Source organism: Thalassophryne amazonica, chromosome 4 (genome assembly GCF_902500255.1).
Source record: "Thalassophryne amazonica chromosome 4, fThaAma1.1, whole genome shotgun sequence".
In the NCBI taxonomy this organism is placed as follows: Eukaryota; Metazoa; Chordata; class Actinopteri; order Batrachoidiformes; family Batrachoididae; genus Thalassophryne; species Thalassophryne amazonica.
Window position 1 is genome coordinate 103,583,076 of NC_047106.1, and position 26,999 is coordinate 103,610,074.

General features: G+C 41.1%; 1 protein-coding gene across 8 annotated transcripts in view; it reads right to left on the reverse strand.

The window, feature by feature from the left end:
• robo2 (roundabout, axon guidance receptor, homolog 2 (Drosophila)) overlaps positions 1-26,999 on the reverse strand; it is a 1,173,428-nt gene that overhangs the window by 189,130 nt on the left and 957,299 nt on the right. For 5 of the 8 annotated variants that reach the window (XM_034168373.1, XM_034168368.1, XM_034168372.1 and 2 more), the window contains exons 6-7: positions 3,321-3,457; positions 2,253-2,264 (exon numbers count right to left, since the gene is read on the reverse strand). In XM_034168373.1, the coding sequence (XP_034024264.1) occupies positions 2,253-2,264; positions 3,321-3,457 (149 nt within the window). The remainder of the gene's footprint in view (positions 1-2,252; positions 2,265-3,320; positions 3,458-26,999) is intronic. The other 3 variants (XM_034168374.1, XM_034168369.1, XM_034168367.1) reach the window with 1 other exon arrangement.

Sequence of the window (26,999 nt, forward strand, 5' to 3'; positions counted from 1 at the left end):
TTTAGACACACTCTATATAAATTGCTCAAAATGGCAACATTTTCCCAGATGGACTGCCTTCTTGGTGTCTGATTTGAATGGCACTCTTCTAATTTATACAAGGTTGTAACAGTTTCTTCCATTTCCGCTACCTAAAACTTCAATCAATCAATCAATTTTATTTATATAGCGCCAAATCACAACAAACAGTTGCCCCAAGGCGCTTTATATTGTAAGGCAAGGCCATACAATAATTACGTAAAAACCCCAACGGTCAAAACGACCCCCTGTGAGCAAGCACTTGGCGACAGTGGGAAGGAAAAACTCCCTTTTAACAGGAAGAAACCTCCAGCTTCTATAAACTTCTATATAACAGCCGCAAATTTTTAGCTCATTATTTTACTCCTATGTGAATCTTAGCAGTGGTTACTGTTTTTGTTAGCGGTTAGCTTCTGCTACACATTTGGATTTTCTGGTGTACAATTTACATAACATTACAATTTACATTAATCTTCCACGATGTTGATAGAAAGGGTGGCCTTCTTATAGGGCCGTGTCCGTAAACTAGAGCAGCTTCTGAGTTCAGTGGAATTAGACAAAACCAGCACTCCAGATGAGCTTAGTGTCGGGCTGGCTAGTACATCCATTAGCATTAGCTTATAAATGCTGGCTAAAGAAGGTGGCTTTCGGGAATGTTCTTAGGTGAAAGAAGTCAGGTAGGGCTTGGTGCCTGGTTGTGGTACCTGGATCACAGTCGCCACTTCAAACTGTGAACCATTTCTCAGCCTTAGGCATGCCTGTTGATAGTGCTGGGTGAAAGATTGGGCACAAATATGTCTTTGTCATTAACCCTCCAGAGTCCTTTGATGTGTCTCTGCATCAAAGTGACATGCCAGATTTAAGCAGACGTACCACCCAATCCACCAGAGTCTGAGTCTCAGTTTGAATGTGTGTTGAAAGTGTTGACTTCAGACTATATACCAGTTTTTAAATTCTGTTGGTAGGCTTAGTATAACTTGAATCATGATAAATATTTCATGCCATGCTTTTTCCTGTATGTTATGGTCATTTTTGGTGCACATTTTTGCAGAAATGCACAGCAAACTGAACTTTCACTTCCTTGTTCTGCTCTTGGAGTTGCAGGGGAAAAAAAACCCAAACAATCTCCCCTCTATTATTGATGGAAAAATGCATGACCTAAACCAATCAAAATCACCAACCCACATGGGTTGATCACCAACCTACGTATTTGCTTGCTGAGATCTTGGCTAAAAAACCACCAAAGGCAGACTAAAGTGCCAACACTGCCTCCAGGTGGACAACAGGACTGTCAATCCTCCTGTGGTCAGGCCTGTGTCCCCTCTGTCTTGTCTTGGACAGGAATTTTAGTTTGAGTGGCACAAATATTTTCTGTGGCATCTTTTGTAAACAGTTGCACAAAAAAATTCCTGAAGCATTCCCTGCAATTAAAAAAATAAATAATTGTATATAACCTTATTTGCTACATGTGTGGTTTGTTAAACATGTTTGTGATTTCACAGTAAAAAAACATTTTTTCTATAAACTGCAAAGTCAGATTGTGAGATTGTGCTGAAAAATGACACCAAACAAGGCAAAACAAACAGCTGTAAGGTAAATTATGAAGGTAAAACCAAAAGTAGTAAAAAATGGCCAATTATACCCTAGACCCCAGAAGGTTAAATGAAAGTGTACAGCAGATTGCAAGAGTTGGCTGTGCCAGCAGCTGAGATTCAAGTGCACCATTAAGATGGAAACGAGTTACACATAGTTATTTCCTGCTGTATTTTTGGATTATAAATATGCACACATTTACTGTGATTTGAAAGAAGGATTTGAACATTTTCTGTATGGCATTACGTTAGCATCTGGTTTCATGCCAGTGGCTTTTATAAAATTGGCTTGGCTGCAGTTATAAAACCCCTAGTATAAGATTTATAATGATGATAGTTTTTGATACATGTAGTATGATGTTCATGTTCTGTGCCATTTTGTTGCAAAAGTGCAGCTGCTTGTATTATTGACTCATCAGACCCAATCAATATTAGATAGTACAGTAGGTCATTTGTTCATTTTGTAAACCAGGAGCATAGGCACACCAAAGGAAACACTTCTTTTCTGTAAAGAAGGTGATGCAAAACACGTGTTAGTGTAATACAGCATGTTATAACAATGGTAACTGTCAGGCAGTTAGTCAATAATCAGAATGAGGAGAACATGCAGGATGGACTGAAATCACAAGGATGGGTACTTACCTACAGGACGAGCTGGAGTAAATAATGGAGGAGTGGATACACAAAACAAACAAATTCAGACGTACACACAAAGACATAAAACAACAAAAGAAGAACAGAATAAACATAATGAAATAAGACAAACACAAATCAAAGTCAGAATGAATGATGTGTTGGGGTCAACACATTATTGGCATAAGGTAGGTGAGACAGAGATGATCCAGTCAAAAGTAGAATCACCTGTTGGTCAGGTGTCTTTCTCAACACTAAAAGTTCTGGGGGGCAGTGGTTTCAATGATGTCTGCCTTAATGAACTCAACAAATCTACTGGTGGCATGTTTGTAATAGTGAATAAAAGGTACTTTTTTTTTTTACATTTACTGATAATGAGAGCAAGGACAGAGAGCTAGCAAAACAGATTTTACAAAACAAAGCCAGCAGGCAGTTTACTTTACATTCACAGGGTACAACTTCTAGACCCCACTGGATGCCAAAACCTATTAGTGGAGGTTATGTTGTCCCTGTGGTTCTTCTGTGAATACTGTTTTCCTTTTCAGCGAAGATTATATACCCAAATGGCATAAATGTGAAGTCAACCCAATCCCTGTTTTTCCTCCTGTGGCCCCTTGTGCCATTTTAAAGCACTCCACCAAGACCTTCAACACTTTGGTTTAATGAAAAGATGAGTGAAATGGGGGAAATTATGGTTAGAATGTTTTTTATTAACCTTGCAAATCCCAGATGTGCCGATGGCAATGTGGACCAGTAATCTGTGAAATGGCTTTGCTGACTGGATGGCTACAGCAGGGAGAACAGCATGGCCAGCAAAACACCAGAAATGGGCAGGGTAGGGGTTCAGCATGTCAAGGTTGCACTTGGAAATGTAAATAATTGAACACCTTCATAGACTGTCTACACCTCTGACAACTGCGAGGAGTCAGCATTCTGGATTTCCATTTGCGTCAAGGAGACCCTATAGACCAAAGTGTCAATCTAACCATCATGCCAAGTAACCTTTACTTTGTTGTGTGATTTCTGAATATGTCATTATGTGCGAGCCAAAAATCGTATTGCAGTTGGGGTCCATACCTCTGACTGTGAGAGTGGCGGAGGCCTCTAGCTTGCCCACACGGTTCTCTGCCACACAGGTGAATGTGCCCTCGTCATTAACAGAAGCCTTCTTTATGCGTAGTACATAGTCGTCCTTGTCATATTTGATCTCGTACCTGCAAGCAAGGATCGTATCATCACATTCAAGTTGACTGTCGAGCAATTAAAGCAAACATCGCAGTCATGGAAAATTTAAATCCTTTGACAAATAAAATGTTTCATTGTTAGACTCTATTATCACCTCATGGGTCCAAACACACTGCTGTGAAACACGACTGTTCATTCCGACAAATGGAGACTGCAAAGAGTTAGGATCAATAATTCAGTGACAACACATGGTGAACACAGAGACTTGCATTGACTAAAACACCCCGCAAACATTTTCAATATTTATGGAATACAGCTGCATGGCAATAAATGTTTATGAATGTGCAGTTGCATCTCATCTACATAGAGTTTCAAATGTCTTATTGTGAGGCCCTTTAACTAACTGTAATACAGCAGAGTTGCCTTTAATTTTAAGTCCATCAAAGCAGACAAATGTTTATGTGTTACTGCACACATGGAAGGTCTATACAGAATTGTACAGTCGTGTTAAGGAGAATGATTCTGGTCATTTTTGTTGTTCCAGTCTGTAATTGAAGGAGACTTTTATCCTGACGGTATGTGCGCAGTGCGTCATCGGGGGTGGCAGAGCGCTGTGATGGCGGTCTGTCAGTCTGACATGTTTCTGCTGTTCACAGTGTGTCACTCCCAGATACAGACACCAGATCTGAGATGAACAGATGAAACGCTTGACGCTCAGCTTTATTCTGTCAACCTATTTAGCATTTTAAAGCATGGTAATATTACGTTTCCAGTAAATTACATTAAAATACCAAATCCGACTGAGAATTTAATCTCCAAATTGTAACTATGAAGGTTTTTTTAAATAAAACTCTGCTTTAAAAACAGCTGCAAACACAAAAAAAGCCATTCCAATTGATCAACACATTCATTCACCACTTGTCAAACTTTTAATAATATGCAAATGTATAACTGCATGCAAAGTTTAGTATGTCTGTTGTAGAGTCACTTTCATTCAAAATTCACATTCAAAAATGAGTAAAATAAAAGGCTCACACACATCTTTAATTTCTTGTAGACAGTGAAAGTCGAAGGACCAAAATGTCCATGAATGACACAAGACAACAGACTAACTCGGCAGAAGTTTCCCATTCGCAAGTGTTTATTTTGAGAAAAGCCTTCTTTATTCCACTCCCGCCTGTATAACTGGGAATGCAACAGAAAAAAGCTGTACAATATGTAGTTTCTCCAACCATGGCCACAGAAGCCTATAACCTGTTCAGGTTTGTAGTAAGCATCTTGGTGGGTTCCCTCACTCGTCTCCTTCTTTTGCGATCACTCAGTTTTTGAGAACTGCAGTCACCAGATAATCTTTGAATATTCCTTGGAGTGGAGTGGGAACCAGACTAGTACCATGTCAGCTCATTTCCGTGCTTCACCAGCCCTGCATCACTCTGATGTGTTACAAGGATGTGCACATACAAGGAACTCCCATCTAAATCCACAAGAGGCATAGCTACTGGGAAACAAAACTAGGTAAGCTAAAGAGATACCACCTCAGACACTGACCAAGGTCATAATTTACCCTACAGTTGCATGCTGTTTGTATTTCCTAATATGTAATGTAAATGAAGTCCAAGACTTATTCAATGACTGGGAAAAAGTTCTAGTATCTATCCCCTGACTTGTGTAAATAAACCTGAATGTAAAAGTGATGGAATATTAGTAATATTTGTTTATACTGAGTTTGTCTAATTAGTTATGGCCTTTGAAAATGGAAGGAGTGTGTATAAAATGGGTCTAATTCCTACGGCAGCATACTGACATCAGTGTGTAAGAGAGTGTGTGTAAATGGGTGAATGTGAAGCATCAGTGTACAGATGGAAAAGTGCTACAGAAACAGTCCATTATCCAGCATGTTTACTGTTTTATTTTAACTCCATATGGTGTACAGAGGAAAAAACACACACACAAAAACTGTTGCTTGTCCAAATACTTAAACAGCTATTTAAAATGATCTTATGTAAAGTGAAATCCTGAAAATAAGCAAACTGACTTTTTTTAAGTCCATTGTTGTGATTATGTGGCAGCATGTATTGTGATATTGTGGTATTGTGTTTCTTTATGGGTTTTAATAATAATGGAGATCTATTGTAAAAGCCAATAGGCTTAATACATCCCATTCAATGTTTTTGCTTATTTTTGCAGACATCAGGATAAATACCTGCAGCACAGTGTTTCTGAGGTTTGTGCAAAATATGAAAGCCATTTTCTGTGATGTACTGGCTAAGTGATTCAGACAACAATATTTTTGATTACAGCCATATTTTCTGAAGTGGATTTACAGTAACAGTATGTTACGGCCCATTTCCTGCAGAGTTGGAAAGGCTGTAGTGTCGAGCCTTCAGGTGCACTGATGGCTGCTTTCCATCGGCAGCTGCACACCTAATCTGAGCCGTGTCTCCTTGTGATATTTTTTTTCCACATTCTGTTATGACATTTCCTCATTCAAAGGCAGCTTTATTGAAGCACATTCCTCAACTCTGACTGCCAGCTTCACCTCTCCACACAGGTACTTAAGGAGCCATAATGATTATTTGACTGAGTCATGACTGAATGCTTTGTTCTAGCAAAAGGGGATGTACAGTTCAGGTAATGGTGGGAGATGTGAAGAAAGCATTTATTGTTGAACCCGAAGAGTGGCATCCAAAGGAATGACACGGTACCTTTGGAGACTAGCCCGCCGACTGACGGAAAACAAACAAGTTGATGGAAAGCGTGTCCTAACGGACCCTGCCCTCCAGCTAGGATGGGAAGCAAACATGAACTCCTGACTTGTAGCGGGCGGTGAAGAAAAGTAAACGAGTGACAGGAACTGAGTTTATGAGTCCCAGGCTTGATATATCATGGTGGGTACAAGTGAGCAAGTGAATTGTTTTGGAACTCTCAATCAGTCTCCTCCAATCAGTTCTGTTAGCAAACAGAGAGCAATGTCCATAGTTTAGAAATCTGCTGCGATAAACCCAACCCAAACTAACCAATGAAATAGCTGTAGTAATGTACATATACAGATAAAGATTCTTTATTGTCACTGTAAGCAGGATAACGAAAGGTAAGGTGCAAGCCTTTCAGTCGAAATAGAAACCTGCATAAACCACGCGCAGACTTAAAAGGTCTGGAGGAGAAACGAAAAATAAACATAAAATTTAACCAAATGAAAGAGGTATGTCCAGATCGCAAATTAAAAAAAAGAAAAAAAAAATAGAATGTAGTAGCAATAAAGTGACTGCATATAAAAAAACGAGAAAAGTAAGTACAAAACTGTTGATATGTCACATATAACAGTGGATATTGCACATTATACCATTAATGAGTTTATGAGTTCAATGGCATGAATATTTTGCGAGGTGAAAGATGGAATGTCCAGCTTTCACCTAATTAAATATTCATTCCATTGAAAGCATGTAAAAACATTCATTATTTGTTTTATATAGCGAATAAAATAGATCATGTCATTTGATATTATATTAATTTATAAACAACAGAAAAGGGAATTGCATTTTGTTGTGTGTCACTAGTGCTTTTACATCAACAGTCAAACACAAACTTTAAATAGAAGTCCAAAATTGTTCTCAGTAAACTTGTTCTCAGTAAACTTGGAATAATTTTGACAATGTAGTCTGTTTGCTGCGTGCAGTGGTACACAACATATGGAACCGAATTTGCACGGTAAATAGAACCAGAAATGCAACGCTACACAAATGGTATGAACAGTCCATGTCATGTGACATACAGTAGTGTTCAGAATAATAGTAGTGCTATGTGACTAAAAAGATTAATCCAGGTTTTGAGTATATTGCTTATTGTTACATGGGAAACAAGGTACCAGTAGATTCAGTAGATTCTCACAAATCCAACAAGACCAAGCATTCATGATATGCATACTCTTAAGGCTATGAAATTGGGCTATTAGTAAAAAAAAAAAAGTAGAAAAGGCGGTGTTCACAATAATAGTAGCGTCTGCTGTTAACACTACAAACTCAAAACTATTATGTTCAAACTGCTTTTTTAGCAATCCTGTGAATCACTAAACTAGTATTTAGTTGTATAACCACAGTTTTTCTTGATTTCTTCACATCTGCGAGGCATTAATTTGTTGGTTTGGAAATAAGATTTTGCTTGTTTACTAGTGTGCTTGGGGTCATTGTCAGGTTGAAACACCCATTTCAAAGGCATGTCCTCTTCAGCATAAGGCAACATGACCTCTTCAAGTATTTTGACATATCCAAACTGATCCATGATACCTGGTATGCGATATATAGGCCCAACACCATAGTAGGAGAAACATGCCCATATCATGATGCTTGCACCACCATGCTTCACTATCTTCACTGTGAACTGTGGCTTGAATTCAGAGTTTGGGGGTAGTCTTACAAACTGTCTGCGGCCCTTGGACCCAAAAAGAACAATTTTACTCTCATCAGTCCACAAAATATTCCCCCATTTCTCTTTAGGCCAGTTGATGTGTTCTTTGGCAAATTGTAACCTCTTCTGCACATGTATTTTATTTAACAGAGGGACTTTGCGGGGGTTTCTTGCGAATAAATTAGCTTCACACAGGCGTCTTCTAACCGTCCCAGCACTTACAGGTAACTCCAGACTGTCTTTGATCATCCTGGAGCTGATCAATGGGTGAGCCTTTGCCATTCTGGTTATTCTTCTATCCATTTTGAAGGTTGTTTTCCATTTTCTTCCACACGTCTGTTTTTTTTTTTTTTGTCCATTTTAAAGCATTGGGGATCATTGTAGATGAACAGCCTATAATTTTTTGCACCTGCATATAGGTTTCCCCCTCTCCAATCAACTTTTTAATCAAACTACGCTGTTCTTCTGAACAATGTCTTGAATGTCCCATTTTCCTCAGGCTTTCAAAGAGAAAAGCATGTTCAACAGGTGCTGGCTTCATCCTTAAAAAGGGGACACCAGATTCACACCAGTTTGTTCCACAAAATTGACAAACTCACTGACTGAATGCCACACTACTATTATTGTGAACACCCCCTTTTCTACTTTTTTTTTACTAATAGCCCAGTTTCATAGCCTTAAGAGTGTGCATATCATGAATGCTTGGTCTTGGATTTGTGAGAATCTACTGAATCTACTGGTACCTTGTTTCCCATGTAACAATAAGAAATATACTCAAAACCTAGATTAATCTTTTTAGTCACATAGCACTACTATTATTCTGAACACTAGAATAGAATAGAATTTAAAATTCTTCTTCTTACTTATAAGGTTTTGAATAATCAGGTCCCATCTTATCTTAGGGACCTCGTAGTACCATATCACCCCAATAGAGCGCTTCGCTCTCAGACTGCAGGCTTACTTGTAGTTCCTAGGGTTTGTAAGAGTAGAATGGGAGGCAGAGCCTTCAGCTTTCAGGCTCCTCTCCTGTGGAACCAGCTCCCAATTCAGATCAGGGAGACAGACACCCTCTCTACTTTTAAGATTAGGCTTAAAACTTTCCTTTTTGCTAAAGCTTATAGTTAGGGCTGGATCAGGTGACCCTGAACCATCCCTTAGTTATGCTGCTATAGACGTAGACTGCTGGGGGGTTCCCATGATGCACTGTTTCTTTCTCTTTTTGCTCTGTATGCACCACTCTGCATTTAATCATTAGTGATCGATCTCTGCTCCCCTCCACAGCATGTCTTTTTCCTGGTTCTCTCCCTCAGCCCCAACCAGTCCCAGCAGAAGACTGCCCCTCCCTGAGCCTGGTTCTGCTGGAGGTTTCTTCCTGTTAAAAGGGAGTTTTTCCTTCCCACTGTAGCCAAGTGCTTGCTCACAGGGGGTCGTTTTGACCGTTGGGGTTTTACATCATTATTGTATGGCCTTGCCTTACAATATAAAGCGCCTTGGGGCAACTGTTTGTTGTGATTTGGCGCTATATAAAAAAAAATTGATTGATTGATTGATTGAACACTACTGTACAAGCCACAAATCAAGGATCCACTCAGCCATTATATAAAACAAATATTGTACTCATGTCAAGTGTACCATGTGCCATGGCTATTTGGTTCCAGTAGCATTCATAGCTTCAGCAGCAGTTAGGTAGAAACTGTTTTCAATCTTTTTGTACTCGCTTTAATGGCCCTCTACCATCTGCTGATGGCCAGGGTGAGATGAATCCTTTAGGAAGATGTTGGCTGTCCTGAGACAGTAAGAGCCATGAACGACCCCCAGTGTGGGTAGAGGGCATCCAGTGATCTTCACTGTCATTTTGGTAGCCCTTTGGAACCCTTTCCTGTTTGTCCCCATGCATCTGGCAAACCACGTACAGAGGCAGTATGTAAGGATGCTCTCCATGGTAGAGCAGTAAAAAGACACAAGCAATCTCTAGTTTATTTTATTTTTCCTGAGGATTCTCAGAAAGTGGAGTCTTTCCTGTGCCTTCTTTACCAAGTGTGTGGTGTTCCTGTCCCAGGTCAGTTTCTCCTCCATGTGGTCTCGCAGGAAACAGAAGTCCCTGACCCTTTCCACACAGCCCCCCCTCCCCCCTCCCCCCATGATAATGGGCTGAATGTCTGTTTTGTTTCTGCTGAAGTCTATAATTAGATCCTTGGTTTTGTATATGTTCAGGAACAGGTTATTTTCTCTACACCACACCGTCAGTGGTTCCACCTCATCCCGGTAGGCGGCCTCATCTCCTCCAGTGATACAGCCTACCACTGTGGTGTCATCCACATACTTAATGAAGGTGTTGCTGGTGTGGACAGGGGTGCAGTCAGAGGTGTAGAGGGTGAAGAGCAGCAGGCTCAGCACACAGCCTTAAAGGGCTGACTCTCTCCAATCCTGACTCTCTGACAAAAGTCCTTAATCCAAAGACAGATGGAATGAGGTAAACTGAGGTCCAGCAGTTTCCTCATGAGGCCATGGGGGAGGATGGTGTTAAATGCTGAACTATAATCCACAAAGAGAAGACGGGTGTAGTTACCCTGTAGCTCCAGGTGGGTCAGCGTGATGTGGAGGGCAGTGGTCACAACATCCTCTGTTGACCTGTTAGCCTTGTAAGCAAACTGGTATGGGTCTTGAGTGGGGGTTACGAATGGCACGATGTGACTTCTAACCAGTTTGTCAAAACACTTCATCACCACTGTTGTGGTAGTCACTGAAGCTGGTTATGGGGGGATTTCTTGGGTGGGGGACTATGATGAAGGTCTTCAGGCATGATGGGACAGCAGACTGTACCAGAAACCAGTTGAAGATTTTGGTGAAAATCCCAGCAAGATGGTCTGCACAGTCTTTCAGCACCCGCCTGGAGACGCTGTTGGGGCCTGTTGTTTTGCGTGGGTTGACACCCCTCAGCGTGTGCCTCACCTTGTGCTGCCCCACCGTGAAGTTACTCCTGACCACTGGCGGCAACATGGCTGCTCCTGGTGTCACAGTCTCAAAGCAAGCAAAGAAGAAATTGAACTCTTCTGCCAAAGCGGTGTTACATTCAGCAGCTCTGATGCCTGGTTTGTAGTTGGTAAGGTGCGGACCGCCATCCATGCCTGCCTGCTGTTGTTGCTATCCAGGTGGCCGTCGATCCTCCTCCTGAAATCCTCCTTGGCCTTCCTGATGCCTCTCTTCAGGTTGGTGCAGGCTGTGCTGTAGAGCAGTGATTTTCAACCTTTTTTGAGCCGCGGCACCCTTTTTATATTCACAAAATCCTGCGGCACACCACCAACCAAAATAATATTATAATTCTATTACCTCTGGTTTTGCGCAAAACCCAATTATCGCAATAGAAAATCGATACAGAAAACACAGCATTTCGAAAATCCTCAAGCATTTTGCACTCTGATCTTAAGTAGGGCTGTCACGATTAGGAATTTCTGGAGACGATTAATTGTCAGACAAATAATTGCGATTGACGAATATATTGTCTATTTTTTCTTTTTTTCCCTTCTTTATATTCTACTATTGTAGTATAATTACACAACTCTGGAAGAATGTTTGGCTTCTGTAATTGGAGAAACTGGGAATGGTGCAACATTTTTATTTTTATCTTCATTTTACATACAGTCCCAACTTTTTCTGAATTGTGGTTGTTTCTGTTGCATTTCTGAAATTGTTTCTCCTCATCAGTCACGTTTTGTGCTTAAACACTGCATTAAGCCCATATTGAACAAATAAATACCTTTGGAAAGTAACAGCTGTTAAAGTTCAGAGTTCTCACCTGCTTTTTGTGATCTGTGCATCTGAACATCACCACAGCTTCTCCATGTCAGGGTTTTTTTTTTTTTTTTTTGTGGCTCAGTTCATTCATATATTCTCATTTTTTAAATATGTTTTTAAAGCTATTTGACCATTTATTTCATCTCATGATCTCATAAATTCAGCATACAACGCACACATGGTGTGAACAGGACGGTAACGGCAGAATCACACCTTTAGAGAAAGTTCAGAGAGAAGTAAGAGCAGCTTCACGTTTTTTTTTTTTTTTTACTTGTTCACTCGGGTTAAAATCCTCTCTCTGCTCCGCGCTCGCTGCGCACTGATGGTTCTCAGACTGTAACGTGTCAGCTGAGTGAAGCTGACAACCAACCCACCCCCTCCCTCGCAGTCTGCAGCCTGTTAACTCCGCGCGCGCGCACACACACAGGCACACACACAGACACACACACACACACCGACAGCTCTGCATTTTAGACGGCTTTTGAAGAAGACGGCACTGTTTTAATCGGCCGTCAGCCTCCATGTTATTGTCCCGCCTTAAGACGAGAGCGAGGCTGCAGCACAATGACGTCAGATTCTGAGTCGTTTTATGCTTTGTGGATAAAATAAATAATTCACGGTAATCGCGAATATGAAAAATAATCGCGATTGACGAATATTGTAATAATTGTGACAGCCCTACCCACGGCACCCCTGATGATCGATCACGGCACCCTAGGGTGCCGCGGCACCCCGGTTGAGAATCACTGCTGTAGAGAACCCTGTCACCAGCTTTGAAGGAAGGAGTTTCTCTCCTTCAGCAGCTGCTTCACCTCCCTGGTTATCCAGGGTTTCTGATTGGAGTAGACCCGGATGTGTTTCTCCACTGTGACAGTATCTACACAGTTCTTAATGTCACACAGTAGTGTCTGTAAACACATCCATATCCTCATCCTCAAACATGTCCCAGTCAGTGCTCTTGAAGCAGTCCTGCAGCTGCTGAGAAGCACCGTATGGCCATGTTTTGACCATCTTAAAGGTGGATTTCCAGAGGGGGCTATATGCAGGGATAAGTTGCAGAGGATGTTGTCTGACTTAGCCTATATGTGGTGCAGGTATGGTCTGTGTATTTGCTCCTCTTCTGTCACATTTGGCATATTGATGAAGTCTGGGGAGGAATTCAATTTATTTGTCAATTTATTTCATTTATATACAACCCCTGGCAATAATTATGGAATCACCGGCCTCGGAGGATGTTCATTCAGTTGTTTAATTTTGTAGAAAAAAGCAGATCACAGACATGACACAAAACTAAAGTCATTTCAAATGGCAACTTTCTGGCTTTAAGAAACACTATAAGAAATCAGGGAAAAAAATTGTGGCAGTCAGTAACGGTTACTTTTTAGACCAAGCAGAGGGAAAAAATATGGACTCACTCAATTCTGAGGAATAAATTATGGAATCACCCTGTAAATTTTCATCCCCAAAACTAACACCTGCATCAAATCAGATCTGCTCATTAGTCTGCATCTAAAAAGGAGTGATCACACCTTGGAGAGCTGTTGCACCAAGTGGACTGACATGAATCATGGCTCCAACACGAGAGATGTCAATTGAAACAAAGGAGAGGATTATCAAACTCTTAAAAGAGTGTAAATCATCACGCAATGTTGCAAAAGATGTTGGTTGTTCACAGTCAGCTGTGTCTAAACTCTGGACGAAATATAAACATGGGAAGGTTGTTAAAGGCAGACATACTGGTAGACCAAGGAAGACATCAAAGCATCAAGACAGAAAACTTAAAGCAATATGTCTAAAAAATCAAAAATGCACAACAAAACAAATGAGGAACGAATGGGAGGAAACTGGAGTCAACGTCTGTGACTGAACTGTAAGAAACCGCTTAAAGGAAATGGGATTTACATACAGAAAAGCTAAACGAATGCCATCATTAACACCTAAACAGAAAAAAAACAAGGTTACAATGGGCTAAGGAAAAGCAATCGTGGACTGTGGATGACTGGATGAAAGTCATATTCAGCGATGAATCTCGAATCTGCATTGGGCAAGGTGATGATGCTGGAACTTTTGTTTGGTGCCGTTCCAATGAGATTTATAAAGATGACTGCCTGAAGAGAACGTGTAAATTTCCACAGTCATTGATGATATGGGGCTGCATGTCAGGTAAAGGCACTGGGGAGATGGCTGTCATTACATCATCAATAAAAGCACAAGTTTACGTTGATATTTTGGACACTTTTCTTATCCCATCAATTGAAAGGATTTTTGGGGATGATGAAATCATTTTTCAAGATGATAATGCATCTTGCCATAGAGCAAAAACTGTGAAAACATTCCTTGCGAAAAGACACATAGGGTCAATGTCATGACCTGCAAATAGTCCGGATCTTAATCCAATTGAAAATCTTTGGTGGAAGTTGAAGAAAATGGTCCATGACAAGGCTCCAACCTGCAAAGCTGATCTGGCAACAGCAATCAGAGAAAGTTGCAGCCAGACTGATGAAGAGTACTGTTTGTCACTCATTAAATCCATGCCTCAGAGACTGCAAGCTGTTATAAAAGCCAGAGGTGGTGCAACAAAATACTAGTGATGTGTTGGAGCGTTCTTTTGTTTTTCATGATTCCATAATTTTTGCCAGGGGTTGTAGCACCAAATCACAACAAAGCTGCCTCAAGATGCTTCACACAAGTCAGGTCTAACCTTACCAACCCCACTGATTTTAATTCAACATGAATCACCCACGGTAATGTGCATCGCGTCCGGATGCTGACACTGTTGTGTAAGAGTCAGAGGGCCAAGCTAGCATTAGCATTAGAATGTAAACAGCAGTTACCAAGACTCCAGTAAACTCCCGAGGAAGGTAAAATGGTCGGCATTTAATAGTCAATTATTCCAGGTCGGGGGAACAGTGGCTGGCTTCTGTCACTGTATTTTTACGCCAGTTGTTGTAGATGTACATCTATAGCCCTCCTCTTTTGTTCTTACTGGAGTCACTGGTCCTGTCGAGGCACCGCATTGAATATAGCATGTTAACTCAATAGTTGAGTCTAGGATGGATGGATGTAGCCAAGTTTCCGTAAAGACTAGGACACAGCCATCTCTGTTAAAGTTATCCAAAGTTGCCTGCAGCCTTAATTTGTCCATTTTATTAGAGAGGGATCTTGCATTGTTGAGGGAGAGGCTGGGAAGCAATGGCTTGTGTGGCTGCTTCCATAGCCTATGGAAGCGGCCCTGCATCCCTGCTTCTGCTTGTGCTCCCTGCACCTAGAGTCCCTTTATTCAGAGAGTAGGGACATGGCGAGCCAAAAAAGGTCACGTGACTCATGGTGCCATCTTGAGGCGAAAATAGCATTCACTGTTAATCTGTCTACATGTCCTTTTTAATGTAACTATTTATTTATTAGCTGAAAATGCTGGGTTGTTGTGCATTTGGGTGTACAAATAGACACATCAAGGGCTTCAAGATATACAGATTCCCTTCAGATCCAAACAGAAAAAATTTTGGGAAAATAAAGTCAGCCATGTGGGATGGAACCCGACATCATTGTTAATTTAATGTTCAGTCCCACATACAGTAAAACTCACCTAAATCACCATCATATAAACCGGATATTCCCAGTCACTGGACAAAAAAGTCCCAGTGTTTTTGTATCATTTTCCATGAAATAAACACTGTGTATAATGGATTTTTCACTCGCATCGGCTAATATATCCAGTCCAATTGCAATGTGTTTCCATGAAAAACCCCAAAAATATAGGACCCGAGTCATTTCTGTGATTAAAAACACAACCGTTGATTTTTTTCACACCGTGCTCAGACTCGGACCCGCAGCCTGACGTGCACCTGTTAAATCAGACACTGCAAAATAGAGGTGGGTGGATCAATCCTAATATCAATAATATCAATACCAATGTTGGTATTGATGTTGAACAATCCTCGTGTAAAAAGATCGATACTCAAGCTTTTTTTCTCTCCCACACGCACTGACTGCTGTGCACGCAGATTCATCAAAGTCTACTCTCTGTCTATGAGAGCAGCACTGTGCTGTGTCACACAACATGGAGCAGCACTCCCTCCCCCCTCTGGTCTTTTGTTGTTGCGCCGTCACGTGAATCAGTGGCACCAGCCAACAGCCATGCGGGTCGGCTCTGCCTGGCCCGCCCACTCAGCGCTCTCCTTGAGTCAGCCCTCTACCTCAGGAGATTTTGTTTTAAGTTGTGTTGAGTGATATTTTTTTAAACAAAAATGTTGATTGCGATAATAAAGTATTTTGTTGTCATGTACAATGTTTGGCAAAATTCTATCCTGGGTCTTTTGGATCCTTTGGATCTATGAAGCTTAAATATGAAAAAGTATCGGTATCGGTATCGGTATCGATATCGGCGATACTGGGCCTGTATTTACTTGGTATCGGATCAATACTAAAATTCCCAGTATTGCCCACCTCTACTGCAAAAAGCTGTGATTTGACACTTTTACTGTTTTCACTCTTTCCTCTCATATTTTAATAGTTTTTGCAGTGTGCACGCTGTGGTGCATGTTGCAATGGGTGGCACCTGCGCATGCTGCAAGACCTGGCCTGACAATGGTGAAAAGGTGAGCAACTTAATGAGCTAAGAGCTACCTTGAGGCCTGTTGATGCTCATGCGTATCTCCACATACTGTACTGTGAACCAGATCAAAATATATGACTCCCCCGGACTGAACTCTCGTCCATCACAGGTTACTTTTCCAACCAAGGCTACAGCTATGTCTGTTGTCCAAGGGCCAGGTAGACAGAAAGTCTGGGACTCAAACTCAGGTTGGCTGTCCACCCAACACTGTATTTGGACACTTTTTCTGTACAGTTATTATTTTATTCTTGGACATGTCTCCATCAGTCTTTCAAAACAGAACCTGAGGGTGGTGCATGACTTTGAGAGTGAAAAACAAGCCTAATAAAACTGTAATCAACTTCCTATATAGAATCATTCATGATGACAAGATGAGTGGAAATACTTAGAAATAAGAGCTGGATGTCTCACACACACATGTAACTATACACAAAGGGAACAGTAGCTCTTTATTGGAGCTGGACTGGGCTCCAGCTCTGTTCTACAGTAGAGGAGGAATGCAATTGGATGTGTCAAACGGCTGTGGAAAGAACAAGTTCACCGTACTGGTCTCTCCGAAAGTATACATTCATCCAGTGTATTCACACATGCACACAGTCAGTCTGTCATGCAGGGACATGAGGAGTGATGGGAATGCAAGCAGTTGCCAAATCAAAGCAGCTTTTTTTTTTTTTTTGGCTTGTCAAGCTGGCATGTGGTGCATACAGAGAGATGAAATCTTTAGTGGGCATATTTTAAAAGCATTATGTGTCTAAACCCTTTCACATATTCTTAGAATCTTTGGGTCCTAACTTGACAAATATGGTCTCTAGTGCACAGTGAAAGTGCATTTGGGGCATGTCCAAGGCCACATTGCTGTTAACACAGTGTATGAGGGCAAAGTGAGGTTGCAGGGTACAAAGGGCTGTTTCCGTCATATAATTAAAAATGTGCTTTAAGTGTAACATGAGTTACACCACTCAGATTGTCATCTGTCATTCTCAATAGTGAAAATGACAGTGACATTCACTGGAACCAGATTTGTATGCAAAGGTTCAAATCATCCAATCATCTATTAAGTAACTACAGTATGACTGGAAATATAAAAAGGCCAATGCACCTAAGTGGTCAAAGACCAGCTTTACAAATACTGATTTGAAAGATGTCTGATTTGAAAGATTTTGGTTGTAATCATTAGTTTACCAACATGACAAATTCAGATAAGCTACTTTCAAAAACCAAAATGGGCGTGAAAATATGTTTTGAGTCTCATTTTGAGACTAGCACTCCCACTGACACACAAATGAATTCAAATACTGTATTTTCCAGAAAAAAGTCATGATTTTTGTTATGAGTTTGGGAGGTCTTGCAACTTATTCTGAAGAGGCTTATATGTTAAAAAAGAGAACATTATCACCTGTGGCCACCAGATGTCACTGTTTACAGGTGTGACAATCTGCTCCTGTATGGTGAATGTGGAAATGTGATTCACACTCTAGTCCAGAAGAAGAGGAAGACTGGGGAGGAAAAAAAAAACCTTTGTCTGAGACATTGTTAATTTAAGAAATCAAGCTATAAAACTGAAAGATGATGCTATGGTTAAAAAAAAGAAGGAATATAACTTTTATCTGACTCAACAACACTTAGCTAAGGTAAGTCAGTTATCTTTTATAAATGTTTTCTTATATATTTTTTTCTAAATAAATAAATCATGTGCCAATTTTCCAAATGCTTAATTACAGTGCATACTTACTTCAGCTATGATTGTCTGTTCAGTGAACATATCTTGTGCCTCATACAATTACATTAATTAGCTTATTAGCATCTGTTCACTAATATAGTGTTTGTGTTCTAAATAAAAAAGTAGTTTCCTCACATTCTGTACCTTATAAAATAACATAAATTAGCTCCATACCTTCTTCCAGTATAAATAAAAAATGCACCAATTAAATTCATTTTGCTTCTTGTTGCATGAAGTGGGAAGCACCTCTAAAAAAATAAATGTAAATTGTAGACCAGCCTAACTTTGTATATAAGATTTTTCCTCTTCACAAGACATTTTTTTGGATAGATGTGACAAATACTCCAGTGCAACTTACAGTTCAGAAAACATGGTACACACTTGGGTGCAAGATGTGAGAATGACAACTGTGTTGGCCATAAACTAACAAACAAACTAGTGTTACTTTTTGCTGCCTGTAAGATAGGGCCCTTTGTCTTTCAACTGTTATTTAATTACACCTTCAACTACGCCCCGGCTTCAGCCAAGCCCCAAGTCACAGAAATTAACTCTGATTTCCTGATTGTGAGGATGACTGAAAACAATTATCAAAATGACTCAACCTGGGAGGATGTGATCTGCCTCCTCTCAGTGTGCCACAGTACATGTGACTGGAACAGACAGAAGGGTTATGTGCCAGATCAGAGAACATGAGTCAGACTCAAAACACATTATAGAGCTAATTCCATCCTGCTCCCTGGCCTGACACACAGTCCCCTCTCTGCTCCATTTCATTCTAGCCATCTGATCCAGTTTCACACTATCTGACTGCCGCTTTACCTCATCCCGATCAAAGGAGCAGGAGTCTACCTGTCCAGGCCTTGTCACCCATGAGAAGGAATCAATTAGCCGCTATTTCTTCTCATCTTTCTTCTGAAAAGCTGTTAGACTTTCATTCCCTCCTGGCATATCTCTAGCCGGAGTGAACACACCAGTCCAAAAGACATCCTTCACATGATGCCAACACTAATCAAAGCTCAGACTGACGAGATTTCATCCCCAGTGATAAAGTGTCTCTAAATCTGCCTGTGACAAAGTCACTTTAACTTAGATCCATGCTAATGGTTGGCTTTATTTGGAACAGCCTGGAACAGCCAACGTAGCTCGACTGGGAAATGCTACAGATCCCATCGGAAAAATCAAGAAACCACAAAATACAGCTGACAGATGGCTGGAACCCACTTATTCCGTCTCTTTTCTTCTGTGCGAATGCAAGAAACAAAAGTTTAACAGTGATTAGCTGCATATTTATTCACTGGGTTGATGATCAGAATTTTTCAAGAACTCTATTGACTAGTTGGAAGTTTTGGACTGAATCTAAATGCCATTAAAATTTGACTTTGACTGTTTTTGTGCTGCCAGCAGTTGCTCGTGAGAAGCACTTCTGGTGTCGACATCGATGTTAGCATCCAGTAGGTTTCCAGTAGAAAACTGATCCAATTCACGAATGAAAAACATTGCAGAATTTATTAAGGTCAAGGTCAAGGTCAGGTTTATATATAAAGCACATTTACAAACAGTCAACACTGCCCCAAAGTGCTGTACAATAAAAGGATTTAAAATTATATCGTTAAATACAAGAACAAAATAAATCAACAAAACAGACAAAAATGTGGCAGTGTTCAGCTCATCTTGTATTAAAAGCCAGTGCAAAAAGATATGTCTTTAAAAGAGTCTTAAAAGAGTCAACTGAAGGAGCCAGTCGGACATTCAATGGCAGAGAGTTCCAGAGCTTAGGCCCCGCAACAGCAAAGGCTCTGTCTCCCCTGGTCCTCAGCTTAGATCCGGGACAGATCAGTAAACTCTGGTCCGCGGAGCGCAGAGCTCTTTCTGGAGTGTGCAATGACAGCATATCAGATAAATAAAATGGGGCTTGACCATGAATTGATTTAAAAACAAGCAACAAAATCTTAAAATCAATTCTAAAAGCAACAGGCAACAAGTGCAGTGAAGCTAAAACAGGAGAAATGTGTTGGTGCCGTTTGGCTCCAGTGAGCAGACGCGCAGCTGCATTTTACACCATCTGGAGGCGATGCAGAGACGACTGATTAAGACCAACATACAGAGAATTGCAGTAGTCTAAATGATACATGATCAAGGCGTGCACAACCTATTCCAGCTGATTTGGGGGCAGGTAACGCTTGATTTTACTTAAAAGTCTAAGCTGGAAGAAACTTGTTTTGACCACTGTGTTGATCTGCTTCTCGAATTTAGAAGAGCTGTCTATAAAAACCAAGGGCAGAAAGGTCAAGGTCACCAAAGACCACAATCTCTGTTTTGTTTTCATTTAGATTCAAAAAGTTTAAAGACATCCAGTCTTTGACTTCTTGAAAGCAAGTCTGTAGGATGGCAGATGAGTTTGTTTTAAGGTTCAGAGGTAGATAAATCTGCACATCATCAGCAACTGAATGTTATATTTCTTAAAAATTGATCCTAAAGGACGCAAATAAAGCGAAAATAAAATTGGCCCTAAAATTGAACCCTGAGGTACTCCACAAGTACTCCACATTAAGGTATGTATAATGTCGACGTCATTTGCTGGAATGACCACACACAAGAATCACATGTGGTGGATCTTGTACTTCGAGGTTTCCAACGTCAACAGTTTCTCTCTGCATATTTGGGCTTACCATTATCAACCAACAGTTGGCACATTGCATTATGAAAGTCGCCAGTTCCATCCATCCATCCATTTTCTTCCACTTTATCCGGAGTCGGGTCACGGGGGCAGCAGCTCAAGCAAAGCCGCCCAGACCTCCCGATCCACACACACCTCCCCCAGCTCCTCTGGGGGAACCCCAAGGCGTTCCCAAGCCAGCCGTGAGATGTAGTCCCTCCAGCGTGTCCTGGGTCTTCCCTGGGGCCTCCTCCCAATGGGACGAATTTTAATTGTATGTATATAATGTACATATCAATGTTTACTTTTTCACCCATGGCACCCTTCCAGATTACTTCAAAGAAAATATTTTGGGAATCGGGCCTCTCAATATTTGTGTGGTGTTTAAGATACATGTAGCTTGTTTTTCTGTTTCTTTCCTTTCCAAAGCCTAGGTCTGGGAGCCATCCAGGCCACTGCTGCCCATATTATTCCCTTTAGCAATCCCAGACTTGTCCAGCAGGTGGCAGACAAGTGCACAATATATTACATAATTAAAACAAACTTGCTATGTGGTACTTCAATGGTCACAAAATTTTAATTTAATTTAAATTTTAATTTAAAATTTTAATTTTCTCCCCATCGTTTGTTAGCATCTCCTACCTTGTGTGTTGGCAAAGCAACAATAGCAGGGTATTGTTTTCACTGGTGTGTGTGTGTGTGTGTGTGTGTGTGTGTGTGTGTGTGTGTGTGTGTGTGTGTGTGTGTGTGTGTGTGTGTGTGTGTGTGTGCGTGTGTGTGCGTGTGTGTGTGTGTGTGTGTGTGTGTGTGTGTGTGTGTGTGTGTGTGTGTGTGTGTGTGTGTGTGTGTGTGGACAATATAATGTAAAAATGGCACTGAAACTTGGTGAGAATATTACCTGGATAAATAACTAACGATTTTTTTATTAGATTTTTGGGTAGTTTGGTCAAAGGTCAAGGTCAAGGAATACACGGTCAGATTCTTAGTTTTTGTATATCTCAAAAACCAAGAACTCTAGCTGGATGATCTAAAGATATATTGATGAGCAAAATATTTGTGACAGATTGTATGAATGACTTCATAATGAAGTAGCACAAAAGCAATAAGAAGTTATCTATAGTCAAAAACATGAATGCAGACATGTATTTCTACATGAAGGTGCAGCCCTCAGATGCCTTTATTTGTTTTTGTTTTTTTTGTTATTGTGCTAATATGGACAGGATGGACAAATTCTTTAAATCACTGCATTTAACAGGTTAGGCTTTTTCCAAAGCCTTGGAATATTCTCTCTATTTTTAATTTAAAGGTACGGTGTGTGCGATTTAGGGGCGTTTATGAGCAGAAATTAATGTAACATTCATAACCATCTGTTCATTAGTGTATAGTTACCTGCAACAAATGAAGTTAAGTATTTTTATGAACTCAGAGTGAGCACTTCATATCGACACCAAATCAGGCCCACTCATGGAGACACCACCATGTTGATACAGTAGCACAAAAGGGACTCTGTCTGTCACATTTTACAGTACAGCTAGTGGTTGCTGCCCTATATGCTGTCGACTGGTTGCTAGTGCAGCCTAACAAGTTTGAGAAACCTCATTTTTGTGAAATAGAGGATCGTACATATTGTTTATCACAAGGAAAGGTAAGAGAGCATGAATCCTCATTGCCAAAGATGCGAACATTAAAAAAATGTGATAATGCAATCTGCAACCTCACCACTAGATGGTAATAAATCTTACATACTGTAGCTTTAATAAGATACTGTTTGTACAAATAAATAAATAAAGAAATCCATCGCTGCCATCCTTACGCTATACACCCCACTGATGCTAATGCACATTAAAAAATACCACATGTATATGGTGATACATCAGCTGACAGGAAGCCCAGCTTGCTGTGTTTTCATTCAGCTGGTTGCTGTGAAATGATCACAAGTGGATGGTCAGCATAACCCAAGCATATCTGTCACAGCTTTCTCAAAAAGAATGACCCACACACCTCCATCATCCAACAACAGCGGTCACACTCAAGCACACACTGCCCACACACACAGGAGGAACCAAGTCTGAAAGATGGTGTTTTCTGCTGGAGGGTGGCGTTACAGCGGCTGTGGGGTCAGCGCAGACAGGGGGGCCTGCATGGACTGCTTGACCAAAGGTTCTGTGATAAGGCACAGAACAGTGAAAACAAACAAGAGGAAGGTGTGCACCACACACTGCGCTGGTAGGCAGAAATAGATGAGACACACTGCCCAAATCTTTTCACATTTCAGTATCTCTTTTAAACATAAAATTGAACTGCTGTGTTTCTGACTGTTTGATGTGGGAGCATTCATCCATCCATTTTCTATACCCGCTTACTCCAATTAAGGGGCACGGGGGTTGGAGCCTATCCCAGCAGTCATAGGGTGTGAGGCGGGGTACACCCAGGACAGGACGCCAGTCTGTCGCAGGGCCACATATAGACAAACAAACACATTCACACCCGTACACACTCCTACAGCCAATTTAAAGTTTCCAATTCACCTAACCTTCATGTGGGAGGAAGCCAGAGCACCCGGAGGGAACCCATACAGACACGGGGAGAACATGCAAACTCTACACAGAAAGGGCAGGAAGTGATCCCACAGCCTTCTTGCTGTGAAGCATCAGTGCTAACCACCAAGGCACCATTCTGCTCTCATGTGGGACCAGTTAATCTGCTTCTCCAATATAGCTCACAATGCTTACACAGACTCCAAAATTCCAATATTAATCAAATTCAGACACTTACGATTAAAACACTGGTATGAAATCAGGTTTTTTAGATTACTATAACCTTCACTGTGATAATGCAATCTTGTATACTTGTTGTGGCCACTCTTTTGTCTGCTTTTCTCTCTTTCCCTTCTGTCTCCTCTTGTGTGTTGTTTGTCTGTTTTCCCTCCAGGTGGTGCGCTGCAGAGCCGAGGAACACCTGCTACTCATCATCTACCCGTACCTGAACTCCTGATCAGGAGCGGGTTACTTAAACCCTGACTTAGAGGTCAGTGATTCTACATTAATTCTCCATGATCGCTACGTCGTCATTCCTGCCGCTTCCATGCGCTCCAACGTCTGAGCTTTCCACAAATCATCTCAAGGTAACCTGGCCTCCTGTATTTTCCGTAACAGAGCTCATTGACCTTTAGGTTTTTCCAGATGCCTTCCTGCGCGGCCTCCATGCTGCACTGCTCCTGGCTTCCGCACCACTACCAAGCACTACATCACTTTGGAGCTCATCTGCTCTCAGCCTCAGAGCGCCTAGCTCTGCCTCATTCAGCTAAGTTCCTGCATGACTCTGAGTTTGTGAGACCCCGTCTCTCACCCTGCTCCTGTTTGTAACTGTGCATTACCAAGAACTGTTTCCAAGAACTGTATAAACTCTTATGCAGAACTACTAAGAACTTTCCAAGTTGTTTCTGAATCCAAGTCCTGTTTAATACAGGATTTGGAACTGCGTCATAATTCATGAACTGTGAAGAATTCCTAAACAGTGAACTTTATTTCTTGAACTGTGAACGATCCTGCTTTAACTCACCTCTGTTCTCCTTGTCCTCCTGTTCCTCGTCCTTGGCTGTGTACATTCCACCTGGCTCCGGTTCCAGTTCCACATACTCCAGCTTGTTATGTAACTTTCAAGTCTGGCTCAGATTTATCTGCAGCTCCATAATTTCCACCGCTACAAGCGGGCTGTCTCTTCACTCTGCAGGCATCCCCAGTGCAGCACCTTTTGTTTATTTATTTATTGTAAATAAATCTCTTTTCATTCACAACCAGTTCTCTTCCTTGCTCCCAGCGTTTGAGTCCATTGCCTGAAATGGTTCGGTCCTATCCGAACCTCCAACCACAACAATACTCATACAAATATGTGCAATATGTGCAATCTAAATTTCTCTGTGCCTTATCTAGAATGTATATTTATTTGTTTTAATAGCTTATACATATCTTCACTTATTTATATGCTCACATTTTTCACTTGGTCTACTAAGTTAGTTATTTACAAGTCATAGGTGATGGTTTCTTTTTATCTTTTCTTATTCTCAAACTCAGTTACCGAGTAGCACCTCTAATCTCATATGTAAAATAAAGCTTCTATTATATTCTATTCATTTTTGAACCTTCATGACCTTTATATCCTTCATTATTTAGGGTCTGCTCCTTTCTCTGCCCCTGACCAAGGCAGCGTCTCTACATCTGGAGTTGATCCCCGGGCACCAGATTGTGGCTGCCCACTGCTCCTAGTGGTTGGACTGCTCTAACTGCAATTAGGATGGGTTAAATGCAGAGATTTTATACTTGTTGTGGTATACAAGATTATACTATGATTCTCTGTCAGAATTTCTCTAATATAAATTGAGGTCTGTACCTGGACTGTGACATACAATATGTTATATTGTATCCTTGCTGTGTAACAACTCACTGATAGGAATAATAAATAGTTTTTACCCTCTGGTCAGATTAGCTACAAATCTTTATTGCTTGATGGGCATTCCTATGATGTGGCCAGTTTGTGGCAACTTGGTGTTACTGTGCACAATGTTTAATGATGGTTTAGGTTGGGGAAAACAGACATTGTTAAGATGAGTTTTTCCTCCATGCTTAATGCAACCAAAGTTCGGTTGATTTGTTTCAGTCCAACATCTTTTACAATGACATTCCTGTATCGCAAGTTAGCATGCTAACATCTCTATAAGATATTTTGTAATCATTTCAGAGGTATTATCTGGTTACAAAAACAACCTTTTCAGATGTAGAAGTGTTTATTTCTTGCTAACCTTTTACAAAATATAGGAGAAAAAACAGCAAACAGTTTTATACAGAAGTACAACTATGGCTGAGCATATTCTGCCATCTTGGATCGTATTGTTTGAGCGAGGAACCAGCTGATGTCATGTTGTATTCACTCAGATTGGCAGTAGCCATGTTGCATTGCTCAATATTTGTATGAAATAGACCTCTTCATTTTTGCCCAGCCGAATGGGCGGCATAAAGGCTGTTGTCTTGTCACTGCAAAATGCCCACAATGACTGAAAATGAATAGCAGCTCATCTCTTTGCCTCCACTGCTTGTGGTCACTTGTAGCTAATATGATTGCAGGGTTAAAGTAAATGATATGACTGCATCGATACATGGACCTGTCAATCAATCTAAACATACGATGAATCAGTCAATGGACCAATTTCAATTTCATTAAGTTGTTTCAGGTGTTATTCTGCTACTTCTGTTCAATGTAGTAGCATAAAAACTAACAGTATAACAAAAGTCCAACAGTCAGCATGAGGGTCTCATTAATGTTGCCTGCGAGGTAAAAACAAAAGCAAGATAGTGATAGTGACAGTGAATGAATATCTGGAGCTTGTCTTGATTGTGGATTTGGGAGCAATTGAAATGTAACATTGAAAGTGTTATTTGAAAGTGAGGTATAGACTGCCACCCACTATCACCTGACAAAGTTTGATTTGGTGTCGTAGACCAAATGGTCCTCCCCCTACAAATCGTCCACCTTTTGCATCTGTGCATGCATCATTTCGGACCACAGCAGCACGTCTGAGCCAATCTCTTCACCCAAAGCAATCAAATGGATTCATGGGATTATTAAGCATCAGATGATAAAGGTAAAATTGTTGTGAAAGTGTCATGACACGGACACACAACAGGGGGCGTTAATGAACGGACAATGGATAAGCCAAAAAGTAACAATTTAATGTTGTGAATCGCATAACGAAGTACAGACAATAACAATATGGTGGAATGTCAATTATACACAAGGTGACGTGTGGGCAGGCTCGATGATAGAAGACGTCTGGCGAGAGAAGAGCCGGATCCCACACAGCTTCCACCACCAACAGATCTGAAGAACACCGGAGCCGCCAAGCCCTGCGCCCCAGGTGGTCACCGTCTCCAGCTGTCAGACCTGGTACTGCTGGCAGAGAACAGAGACAGTACTGATGAGTGTGAGTTTGCACACTCAGTAATCCCACAGTCAGTGTTTAGTTAGGAGGGGGCACCTCCACCTCCAATCACACACTCGTGCAGCTCCTGTTTAACCACTTATCTGGTTTGGGGTGTGAGGCGAAGCCGTCGCTGATCACACCAAACGCCAATCCCACAGATAAGGACACACCACAGGAAAATGACTGCAAAGAAGTTCAGATTGTTACTTTGTAAGTCAGCAGAGAAGTTACCTGATTGGTAGCTGATTTCTCAGCGGGGAGGTGGAGTTGCAGTCCGGCCTTTATGGTGGTGGTGATGTGTAGTGGATGAGTGACAGCTGGTACGGATGATGAGTGACAGCTGTCACTCCCGGTTGCTCCGACGCCTTCTCGTGCTTGAAGCCCGCACTTCAAGCAGGGCGCCA